The sequence below is a fragment of the Lissotriton vulgaris genome, chromosome 4_2 (genome assembly GCF_964263255.1).
Source record: "Lissotriton vulgaris chromosome 4_2, aLisVul1.2, whole genome shotgun sequence".
Classification (NCBI taxonomy): Eukaryota; Metazoa; Chordata; class Amphibia; order Caudata; family Salamandridae; genus Lissotriton; species Lissotriton vulgaris.
In genome coordinates, this window is record NC_141692.1 from 4,460,469 (window position 1) to 4,473,669 (window position 13,201).

The following is a 13,201-nucleotide window of genomic DNA, read 5'->3' on the forward strand; positions in this document are numbered from 1 at the left end:
GTCCAAATAGACCTCCTACAAGCCATCGCAGCCAGTTTAGTCAACATAGGCACCAGGGTGGACAAATTAAACAACAGGATTTATCAGTATTCAACTGCCAATTGGGGGGACTGTACCTGCTGCTGCTCAACCCTTATGGAGAAATGGGCCTCGCTCCCTGAGATCCTAATGGACATAGTTGAGATAGCCAAAGGACACTGGGAGACATCAATTACATCCAGCACTGATGACTCAGAGCTGACCAACCGGAAACACCCGGAGGCAAAAAAGACAGTGGGATCCCAAGCGGACCCCGATTCAGTGTCGCACGGCATAATGGGCAGCCCAGGAAAGGCCAAAGAGACATTCAGTACAATCGAGGGACAGCGAGGGGGGTGTGATATCATGGTTGTTGACCCGCAGGAACACACCCTCTGTACAACCAAGGTACAAGACTCCACTTTATCAAGGCGAGCAAAAAAGATGCTAAGGAAACAACAGAACAAAATAAAGACAAGAGGGAGGCAATCGCAGTTGAGGAAGAGCATCCCCCAGCCTCTGCAAGGGATCACCAACTCTCCCCAGCTCTATCCAATTTTCATAGCTGAACAATGGGGTAAAAAGGCGGTCCATGACACTCTTCTCCGGGCAGAAGAGCAAAGCCAATCAAGGCCTCCGAGCACTACAGCAGTGAAGGACCATAAACCAGCAGCAAGGACAGAATCCTTTGTAAATTCAGACCATCTCAACAGACAAATGGCATCAGTCACAATAAGTCAGCCACTGCACGAAGCAAGCCCCCAGACAGCGATAGCCACAACAGCAATGCAACCGCCGGTCCTGTCCACACTTGAAGTCGAACTTGGACAAGAGGTCGACACTGGGGCCAATCAAGGCTACATCAACTGGTCCCAAGCAGGACACACAACAAGTAAATGCGTAAGCCACAACTCAAGACCTGGCCAGGTAGAGACCTCTCCATATAGGGGAATTTTCACTCCCAGGTATCAAAGCACAGGACAGCACGGCATCTTGAACAGGAGCAACATACTCCGCCTCTTCAAACATCTGGATTCCCTAGATCAAATAAAAACGGGTGACATAGAGTGGGTGAAATTCCTGAGTACAAAGGGGGACACACACGGCGACTCAACAGTGGTGGGATTAAAGCAAATAAAAATACAACAAGCCATCATAAACAACGCTATTCAACTCACTGAATGGGGCATTCACGTTCAGGTGATGTTGAACCCAAAATATCCTCATGTCCTGGCACCAGACAATAGAGCAAAGGCCCCGTGGTCAATCCTCTACGGGACAAATGGCTCGGGCGCCTCGAGCAAAACTCAGATAGCCCCCAAGGTCCCAACGGGGATCAGGATTTCCTGCAAAAACAACCACCGGGTCATCAGTGCAGGCCACCCTGCCTTTAATCAACCAAGAAGGATAAACGGGGGGAACCAGCATTCCTTACATTAGAGAAACTAGGCCGGCAGGGGCAGGAAAAAGGCAAAGACTAGTTCACAAAGAGAAATTAAATGTAATCTCTTGGAATATAGCAAGAATAAGCAAAATCAGTGGCAACGAAAACTTGAGGCAATTTCTGGAAACTGCCGACATACTTTGCCTCCAAGAGACCTGGGCCCTGGCCAGCACCTCATTGGCAGGGCACTACGAACACTTTATTCTAGCCATAAAAAAGATTTTATTTGGCCGACCAGTCTTTATGAAGCATGATAGTGCTCTTGAAGCTAAAACTATTAATTAAAACACAACAGGACTGCAAGCCCTACAAATCAAAGGCCTGAATATGAATTCACATCCCATGCCTCTTCTAACAATTAACTGTTATATAAACCGGGCCCTGTTTACCACAAAAGAGAAGTTGGAGGGGCTGCTGGGGAAATTAGAAAATCTCCTGTGTAAATATAAATCCCACCAGGTTTTCCTTGCAGGGGATTTCAATCTGAAGGATTTGGACACTAACATCTCCCCTCTCTTGAGTTCTAGCAGGACAGCGCCCTTGATCAACTTCGTCAGCAACCACAACCTGACCTCAAACTACGCACTGAAGAAAGCCTACTCGAACACATGGGATCCCCCTCCTACCTTCAGAGACATTTCAAGAATTGATTACATCGTGATCAGCAAAGCACTGTCGGATAGCTTGTACGACTTTGAAGTGGAAGAAAGGTCAGAAAGTGATCACAGGCCATTGAGAGCAGTCTTCCTGATGACAGTCCCGACATCTCCACACTATCAACCCATTGGCACATCGAGAGAGGATGAAAATCACAGTGTTTTGAAGAGAATCAAATGGCCGGACAAAATAGGTAACTCGTTACAAACATGGCTGGAAGAAAAACGGTAAGGAAATCTCTTTACATCGACATCACCCATAAAAGCCTGGAAGATATTGTGGAGGACCTACGAGAAAAGTTTGGGAATCCCCAGACAAAATGCATTAGGCATACAGGACAACCAAGACAGTGCAGCGGAGGCCTAAACAGAGACATACAGGTCTGTAAACGCCTCCTGTGTAAGGCCCTAACAAAAAAGTAAAGAGGGGCCAGCGGTTCGGAGGGACCGACGGTTGCATCTCTGACGGCAACACTAAGAAAAAAAATTGGGAACACAAAACCACCATCACAGAAAGGGAATGGCTAAAAGTCTTTGCCCTGATAAAACGAAAGAACCCAGTCCACCTGTGGAGACATATAAATCAAATGAGCAGCAGAGGAATATCAAGAGAGAATGGAGTAGCAGAAAAGGACTGGCTGACGTACGTCAACTAGCTTTATACAAGTACCGCTGCCCACAAAGACAGTCCAGAGGTGGCCAGTGGCATAGAGGGCCCAGACCGGCAAACAATCATCGCTCCAGGCGACACAAAAGCCAGCCAAGAAAAATGGTCTGAGGGTAAGAGAATGCCGGCAGAATCATATGATGAAATACCAACCAAGCTAAATCCCCATATGGTCAGTAAGATCATTAAGAACATGAAGAACGATGGGGCCCATGGACCAAATGGAATTCCAGCACCAGTCTTTAAAAAGGCCCCCGACTTCTGGGCAGGTTTGCTAACTCCTTTATTCATCCACACATTCCAATCATCAACAACCCCTGATTCCTGGAGAGGCTCCATTTTGGTCCCCATACATAAAAAAGGAGACTGCTTAAAACCTTCGAATTATAGGCTTATTGCCCTGCTTGACCTTGAAGCCAAGGCTTACGCTCGCCTTGTATTAAAGGACTTGGAGAGTGGGGAGAAGAGAACAGCATTATACCATCTTATCAAACGGGCTTCAGGTCAAAAGCATTGACCACTGATAACGTACTGGCACTGGCCTATTTATCCACCCACGCCACCACGAACAACCATCCCCCACTTTTCTGCTGCTTCGTGGATTAGAGCACAGCCTTCGATAAAGTGGTGCGAAGAAGATTATGGTGGAAGCTAGAAAACTGGGGCATTCCACCGAACCTATTGAAGGCAATAAGAACGCTTTATGAAGATACCTCGGTAAGAGTCAAAACCAGCGCCAGCACGTATCCTCGAAACTCAACATGGAGAACGGGCTGAAACAAGGTTGCGTGTTGGCTCCCATTCTTTTCAATCTTTACACAGCGGACTTGGGCGACACCCTAAAAGGAGCCAGCCTAGTAACTCCAAGACTAGGAAATATGAAGTTGCCGGTGCTCCAATACGCTGCCATAATGGATCACACACAATTTAGTAAATCAAGGAAAGACCAAGGTTATCATCTTTGGGTCCTACCACCCGAAAAAGAAAGCAAAATACCATTTGGGCAACCTGCAAATCAAGACGGCTGTGTCATACAATTACCTAGGGGTCTGGCTGACGGATCGGGTTAAGGCGACTGCCCATTTGAAACATCAGAGCACTAAGGCCAACAGGGTCATATATTTACTCAAACAACTAAACAATCAGCTGATTAGTCCAACCGCCGGCCCAATACTGAAAGCTATGAAAGCGAAACTGCTACCCGCAATCAGCTATGGCCACCAGGCTTTCCCCCGGGTCACTGCAGGCCTACTTAAATACAGCACAATCTAAAGCTTATGAAACAGTGTTTCAAATCCCAAGGGCAGCAAGGCAAGCAAGGCTTAGATTGGAGCTGGGAATGGCAAGGCCGGACCTGATATGCCAGGATGACATCATAAAACTCTACCTCAGGATTTTGAGGGCTCCGGCCTACTCCTTAAAACACCAACTAAAATCAATCTTTGAAGAGCCTTGCACGGCCTGGCATTCTGCACTCGATAAAGCGATTCAGACATTGAATATAGTGAGAGAAAGCATATCAAGGCTGGACATCCCCCTGAACATATGGAAAACAGTGATAAACAAACAAGTGTGTGAAATCTCATTTGATTTGGACTGCAAATCCCTTCGCTCAACTCCACTCTTAGTCTCCTTGAATAGTTCTTACTTAGTAGGAAAAGACCAGGCTTATTTAAGTGATGCCATTACACCATCAGTTCGAAGTAAAATCTTGTCCATGAGACTAATCACCCTAGGAATTGTGGATTTTAATCCTGAGTGGGCTCGCATCGGGGAAGCCACTAAATGCAGACTCTGCCCTTTAAAGAGGGAATCGTGGATCCACCTGCTATGTTGTTGCCCCAGTCTTACCAAGGAAAGAAGGCGTTTACTGCGCCCGATTTGCTTCACTAATGGAACAAAACCCTGCAGCGAAGCATCAGCCATGTGTTTTTTCACAAACAGCACGATGATTCTAGCCAGACTGGGAAAATTTGTCCTTCATATTAGGACTGACTTAAAACTGGCAAATGAATGCAATAAAACCCGGGAGAAGAGCACTGCAAATCCAGCGCAAGGATGCTGAGTTGGCATAGTCCGTGCATCGATGCTTGTCTGCATTCCAGAATCCCAGTCAGGAAAACCTTTTTCATGGTGAATGGTCTAAAGGATAAGGGGAAGGAATCATAACCTGAGAATGCCACCCATAGAACAACATGGGAGCCCGGGCCAACCTTAAAGCCGCACCTCCGTAAACACTAACTCTGGGGAAGACCGACTTTGGTGGAACTTGGGGAGGGGAGTCAAACTTTTTTTTTCCTTCTTTTTATCAAAACGTATTTTAAACCCCTGTTACAAATAATAGTTTTTAATTATTGTTCTAGCTGTAATATGATGAGCACTTTTTACTGTAATGATTTTAATTAATTGTACAGTTTATAAAAAATAAATAAAGGTAAACATATCTCCTTTCCAGTTCTCGAACTGTACACATTTTGTTCAGCCATTGCTGGAATGTTGGGATATTTTCCCTTTTCCAATTCTGAAGTATTATTGATCTGGCTACTAAGTCAGCAATAAATACATATTTTGCCTGGTAAGAACTGGTTATATAGTATTCAATGAGTATCCTAGGATTGTGGTATGCTTATCAATGACTGCCCCCCTCCTTAAAATGTGCGTGCAGTATTTCTCAATATCGTCCCAGAATTGTTAAGTCTTTGGACAATCTCATACAATGAACAACAATGAAAGAGTGTTATTCGTTTGAAAACACAATGGTATTCCAGCACATAGAGAAACAACACCTATTTGGTGTGTCTAGAAAGCCCTCACTCACCGACCTGGTCGGTGACATGCTTCATCATTGGGCCCCACTGGGAGTGAACGAATGCCACCCCAGTGTGCTTCAACGCCAGATTTACTGCGGAGCGGGTAGTGTGAAGATGTGGGAGCTAAATGATAAACTATGTGAATAAGGAAAGTGTGAAGTGGTGAGTTTAAAAATGTCTTTATTGTATCAAAAATTATTTTAATGGCTGATCAAAAAGACATATTGAAAAATGTGTTGGAGAACTAGGCCAACTAAGTTGAATGGTCTGTTTCCAATACTCTTAAGTGATGGTCAACATGTTTCTGCCAATGTTGGTGTTATTAACCTTGCATTCGTCAGGACCTATGGTGTATTATACCCCGGCAGTATGCACACGCTAAGGCCCACCCTACCAAGGGACGTGAAAGTTAAAAGTCGTCTGAAAAAGTGCAAATGAAAAGGGGGGCCACACAAATAAAAATAATTTGGTGGTAGGTACCCCTTAGTGTCTCTGGATTGAAGAGACTCCAAAAATTAAAATACACCTGTGGAAGCAAACAACACACACAAACATAAAGAGACAAACAAACAATTAGTTTATGCTCAAGAGTTTGTGAGTAATACAAAAATACTTGTGCTCGAGTGGACCGAATGACACACACATCAATACACTAGCTATAAAGTTAGTGGCTCCGCCTGAGGGTGTGTGATGAGCTGCGTCAAAGACAGCAGGTCGGTGCAATGACGATCAAAATAAATTGCCCGTGCCGGAGGGCATTGAAAGTTGCCCACAGGAGCGCATGTGTGCTTTGATGCGCCAGAAGGGGCCAAGGGAATAAGTGTTACTATGGAGGACAGATAGGCTTTAGTTGTAAGCCTTTAAGCAACGCAAGGCCCGCTGCATGTGTGTCACAGGCGGATCAATGGGCCAAAGGCCGGTGACCCTTCTCCCCCGCATAATGATAACAAAGAGGCGATGGTTCTCACTTGAGAGGTGACAGACTATCTCATACAATATCAGATCAGGGTCCTCCACCTCCCATTGTACATCAAGAGCGTATATCTTGTATCTTGGGGTGTATACACTATGTAAAAAGGCGGGGTTCCTGTATAATAGCCATTTGGTGTAGAACTGCATTCTGTTAAAATTGGCTACTCTTAATAGGTATTGAACGTGTTGATCCTATTCCAAGCACCCATTGATACCTGAAGGCCCTCTTTAGTTTGCTATTTTCCAGAGCCCTATCAAAAGGTTTATTATTGGTATCTTCTCTAAGAATATACATCCAACTGCTAATATATATACATGTAGTCAATTCAATTAACATCTTGATGAGGTCCAGCTTTGTGGAAAGTAAAATGGGATCTATATTTTCAGAAAATGTCTAATCTGAGGAAAGACCAGTGCAATATATCTTTGTAGCAGCTAAGACCACATACAATCATGTACCATTTTTTCCAAGCATCTAAATTGATGAAATTGACCACCATGACATATCCATTCCATTCCCATTTAGTTGAGATATTTAATTCAACCAAACGCTGGTCCCCTACAAGTATCTGATAAGTGTGCTTATCCATTCATCAGAGATATGTTATAAGGCTTAAAAATGTGTGCTTCTCTTCTAACATGAATGCTGCCCACCTAGGTGTAAAAGCATGCCTACTAACATGACCATTGCCAATCTGTCTTCTAATCTTGACACTAGCAACCTAAAAGTAGATTGCACGCTTTTAAGGTGAACACTGGAAACAGCGAACACCTGTTATGAAGGGGCATATATATAAAAAATACATGCAAAGCATGGCATCAAGGAAAGTTGCTGTGCTGTGTTGCATGAACAGGAAAGAGCTGCAGAGTGCCCAACCTATTGAAATACGTCACTCGTCAGCTCTCTCTCGTCACTGGTACACTTGAGGCTGCCTAGCGCCCAATGCAGGCGCCCTTGCTTCATGCTACAAGGGTGCCTGCATTACTGTTATTAAAGGGGTACCTTCTTGCACAAAAACAGTCCCTAGCAGCATACCCTTTTCTATGTGCATGGGAAGAAAAAATAATGAGGAGAAATAAAGATATTTTTCCTGTTACACTTCAGTCGGGTGAGCACACCATTTTGCATTCTGCAGCACACATAGAAGTAGCAAAACGCCATTAATGATTATTTTTGGTGACCCGTCATGTACATGGTGCACAGCTGTTGTTTGTTCACCAGCACAGAGGAGAGCACAGGGGTTTGCTGTATTCTTGTAAATAGGGAGCATCCCTGCATTTTTCAAATGGCGCAGCTCAGCACGGCAAAAGTGCTGTGGCGCCGCACTGCACCATTTCATTGTAAATAAGCCCCTTATTGTCTATTATGATACATGCCAGCCCTTATGTAGTCACATGCCCTTTAACATGGCAAATAACATGCAAGATGATTAAATAATTCATGAATACAGTAGTAGAAGAAAGTACTCTTTTTATGTTCACGTAAATACATGTGTGAATCAACCCCAAATCATTCAAATCTCTATCAGTAAAAGTGCAGTGGGAACAGTCCTTTCTGTTTGTACTAGTTGTATATATTCATGAACTGAATATACTGAGTAGAGGTGTTCGGTAGCTTCACAAAGACATGTCAGAGTGCATAAAATAGTACCAACTGAGTTTTTTTACACATATTCTTACAAGCCTTTGTGAATCTGCGCCCATGTTCTTTATTCACAACTGTGTCTGAGAAACTATTGTGGGGACCACATAGACAAGTTGTGTATTGCCTGTTTCACAAACTGGTAAATTGAAACTAAAAAAGTTAATAGATATGTTTGCCTCAACACAAGTATGGAGTTTGGAGTAATGATATCCATTTGTGAATGGTTTGGGTACACTTCAGCATTAGAGAATGTTCTAGGCTATTACAAAAGCATGTTTATGGAAACTTAAGTGTGTTTGGCTTACGTTTCTCAAATGTACTATCCTTCTGAATCAGCTTTCATTTTTCAGGTCTACTCAGTGTGACAGAGCTAGGAGCACAGGCTGTCCTGTACCAGGTCGTAACAATCTTTTTCATGGTAAAATATCTCCTTTAACGTGTTAGCTCTATATATCACCATACTATAAAGAGGCAAGATCACATGTTCAACCCAAGGAATGTCTTGATCTATAGGTTTCCAATGGATTTTTTTAACCCCTTGCATGCGTGGCAAATTGTCGCACTGTGCGGGCGATTTAGAGAGTGGGCGGGATCATGACGGCCCCCAGCCATCATCAGCACACGCCCACCGTGACGCATGATGGCCGGGGGCCATCATCAGCATGGAAGGGGATAAATGACTGGAGAATTTCAATGGGGAAGAGATCACTTTTTGCATGACAGCATCAGCCCTCCAAGTGCATTGTTGTATATTCATTTTATTGTAGTGTTTACACTCACATTCAAAAGTGTTCAGCATCCACTACTAGCAGAACTAGTTCTGGACATCCATGGGCACGATGTCGAAGTGTTTGTCATTTATCAGCAGATGGCCTAGAAAATGCAGTACTTATGACCTCAGCTATGTTGGTATAAAATACTTAGGGCCAGATGTAGGTAAATATCATTTACCGATTCTAAAATACAGAATTTTACCGATTCGGTATTTTAGAATCAGTAAATAATATGTAGATAATGATTCGGTAAATTTTACTGAATCGGTAAAATTTGGTAAATACCGATTCCGTATTTTTGAAATCGGTATTCCCCATTCATTCCTATGGGCTGGAGGCCCATAGGAATGAATGAGAATTACTGATTCGGTAATTACCGAATCGGTAATAGGGGGTAGACCTACAAGGGTGGCAGGGTGTCACATTGACACCCTGTTGCACCCATGTATAGTGCATGGGTGCACATGTGGCACACGTAAGTATGTCTGCCACATGGCACTGTTAAAAAAAGCACAAAATTGTTTTTTTAACGGTTTTCGTTATTTACCATCAACTTGTAGTTGGTGGTGAATAACGAATCCTTACAAGTGAAAAACACTCACTTGAGTGCTTCATACATTAAGGATTCGGTAATTTACCGAATCGGTATTTAAGAATTCGGTAATTTACTGATTCCTTAAATTACCCATTCAGTAAATTACGTAATCCTTAGATTAGACCCCTACATCCCAAAAGCCTAATACCGGTCGGTAACTGCCCAAATTCGGTAATTTCGGCCATTACTGACCGGTATTAGGCTTCCTACATCTGGCCCTTAATATATTATCTCACGAATGACTTGGTATATTGCACAACATATGCAAAATGAGCAACCTGAATAAGGATAGAGTATGATCTCTTTGTTTGTGTACATTCTGTAGTTTAAAGATGTGCTCTTGTAAGAAAGTAACTTACTCTTATTGTGCCCTGGGTCCTGTTAATCAGACCTGCGCTCTGTGTAAAAGGTATAAGGTGTAATTACAATTGGTTTGGCAACCTACTGCAAGACCCTAATATATGGTAGGGCATGTAGTAGGGCATGTAGCGTTAAAGGCCCAACAGATTTACTGCTCTTAAGTGTGCACTATTGTGTTGCCTGCTGTCATTTTAAAGGCATCGGTGCTTTTAAAAGTAAAGTATATGAAATTAAATGTACTTTAAAAGACTTAAACAACCTTATTTGCACATGTAAGTCAAACCTAAGGTTTCTTGTAGGTGCTTTATAACTATAAGCAGGGACATTACAAAATAAGTTTGGTGTATCCTGACAAGGGAAAAAACTGCTGATTTTGTTTTCCCCTTGGAACACATTGTATCCATAAGCTAACATGGGGAAACTTTAAAACAGTATAACTATTGATGGGAGTGAGCTACAACATATACTTAAAAGTATTAAACTGATAGTTAGATCCAATCACCTCGCTGCTGTCCGGTGAATCTGTAGAAAGTACCCAACCCAACACGGGGTACAACAGAATGTGCGCAGAAAGCAGATGAACACTTACTTCCTCTGAAGCTGAATGCTCACCACACGCGCTGGGTCAATAGTGGAATAATCGGCAGCGTCCGTCTTCCTCGATGCATGTTTATTTCCTGGTTTGAGCGCGCAGATGTGCGTCACGCCCCTGATGTCCTGAGCATGGCTGGAATTGTAGTTTCGAGTCCCGCATTGACACGAGGAAAGCTAAAACATAAACAAAGTCAGCTGCACATACTCTGATCGTGACAATGAGCTAAATCGCAGCCAGCCTGATACTTTGATTTTGTCCTGGTCAAGTACACCCAGATGTCCCAAAGTGGCACTTTTGGCTTTTAGGCACTAGAAAGTGTTTATTCTTTGAAAATTAATATCTCCAATTTCTTACATTTGATTTTTGTTGGGTTGGTGTCATTTTAATCATTACAATATATCCTGTTGTTATAACTTGGTGCTGCATTGGTATTTTGTGTTCTGTCTTATTCATTTAATGCATTGGTGTTTTGAAATACTTTACACACCTGTCTCCTAAGTTAAGCCTGCCTGCTCACAGTGAGCTATCAAGGAATGAGCAAGTGAATAATTTATTGAGACCCTGACTGGTTCGTATATTGTGAATGTGGCCTTATTACTAGTGGCAGGTACCTTCCTACACCTACTAATAAGCACCATTTCAACATCCCTCAAGTCCCCTTATAGTTCTTATAGTCGTCTTAACAATTAGGATATCTTTATAATTTAACTATTTTTAATGCTGATTTCTTAAATACTAGTGAATTGGTTTACAGCTCTTCTGAGTACAATTCTAGTTAGATGAAAGGATTGGGGCCATTCCGTTCAGTGTTTTTTGTGGGGCGCAGAACAAACATCCTCATCGGAGTCAATGGGGAACACTCTCCACTTTGTCTTCTCTTCTCCTGGACAAATCTGCGTCAAACTTGAGTGTCACAAAAGAGTCTTCACATGAACATCTTGTTCTGGGCATAAATCACATTTGGAAATATTATTGGCAGTAGTAGGCCCAAAAGTCAGTGCTGCAGCCCACTAGTAGTCAGTGCAGTATGTAGTATACCTCTTTACAGGGTACTCACAGACACACAATAAATACAAGCTCTCTTATTATAAATCTGTTTGAAGTATGCAGATGTATTTCATTATTTATGGGGCCCGGGGCAGGGGGCAACGCTAGGGATGCCCTGCTCGAGACACCCTGCCAGGGCCCCTGAAAGCCACTTTCTGACAGTCTTTTCATGTGGGAAAGGACACCATAGAAAGGTTGTGGGAAAAGTGCCATCATCATCCAGATGGCAGAGAAGAGGTTGACTCCGCCGTCTTCATGGGATTATGTTGTCTGGCAGCATCATAATGCGGTGGGCAGACTGCAGGGCAGATGTCAGGCGGTCTGCCCTATATGCCCCTCTGTGTTTCTGTAACATGTTCGACCCATTGGTATTCAAGCTTCGAAATGTGTAATTATTATTATTATTGTTCGATATTTTTCACTTTAAATGTACCATCCAGTGTAGTGTAAATGTGCCTATTCCTTCTTCCTATCCCCACTTCTGTAGCAACCAGCAACAGGAAGCTGTTCAGAATGTTGCTATGGCTAATGACGTCAGCTGTGGTTTTGAGCTCTGGGGTGAGGTTGTTCCCCAGATGGTGCGTTTAAATTGAAAGAGATCGATTTATTTTGTTTCACATTTCTTTTAATGAAAATTAAAAATATAATAATTCATTTCAGAAAATAAGAATGTTACATGGAAGAGCCGGAAGCATGTTAATCGAACTTTTTTTCGACAATTCTGTAAATCGAGACTAATGTGTTTTTTTTACAGGTACCCTTCGGTATGGGCACCGCTGCCAGCGTCCGGGTGGGCAATGCCCTGGGAGCCGGAAATGCAGAGCAGGCCAAGAGATTTTCATCGGTTGCTTTGCTGAGCACAGGTAGGTTGACTCTCCTCACACCTGAGCCCACTTATGCTTAGCTATTGTTAGATCACTAAAGAGTGCCCAGTGGCTGTGATCAATGTGCATTCAATACACATTAGATGGAAAGAATGTACATCTTGTGTTTTGTATAGTTAATGAAATGTGCCTCGTACCAACCTATTTACCTTCTTTAGAAAGAATTGTTTCCAATAGTGAGCAAATGTGGATTTGTAACGACTTTGGATCTAATTAAAAACAACACAACTTGAACCCAAGTGCACAGATGTTTCCATTTACAGGTGGAAGAGCGAATTCGGACTTGGTATTAAAAAACATGTAAACATTGCACCACAAAACTTCCACTAGTAAATCAAAATTAACTGAAGTGAGGTCAAAACATTGTAAGTTCTTTTTGACAAAATATTCGTTTTGAAGTTTGTGTATTTTGACGTGCGAAACAATCTACTCCCCGTACCAAGGAGTGGGCCCTTTAAGGTGGGGAATTAATGAGATATGGGTACAAATACAAACACTTGCGAAACTGTTGATAGTCACAAACATTTGCAAGTCACATTCCCACGCTGAATATTTACCCCGACCCAGGGCAGGTATAAAGCTGTACAGGGGGAACACATACCAAGAATTGGGGAGTGCAGGTAGAAGAAGCATCTCCTACACATTTTTATCTGTGGAGAAAAAGAAACGCATTTTCAGTGTAAATGAACTTTTGCAATGTATTTAAATATGTACTATTATTCACCTTTTACGTAT

The 13,201-nt window shown here is 42.8% G+C and overlaps 1 protein-coding gene across 1 annotated transcript in view; it reads left to right on the plus strand.

The window, feature by feature from the left end:
- LOC147718104 (multidrug and toxin extrusion protein 2-like) overlaps positions 1-13,201 on the plus strand; it is a 615,385-nt gene that overhangs the window by 331,895 nt on the left and 270,289 nt on the right. Inside the window, exons 10-11 of the mRNA XM_086919188.1 lie at positions 8,563-8,630; positions 12,337-12,445. Coding sequence (XP_086775314.1) covers positions 8,563-8,630; positions 12,337-12,445 — 177 coding nt within the window. The remainder of the gene's footprint in view (positions 1-8,562; positions 8,631-12,336; positions 12,446-13,201) is intronic.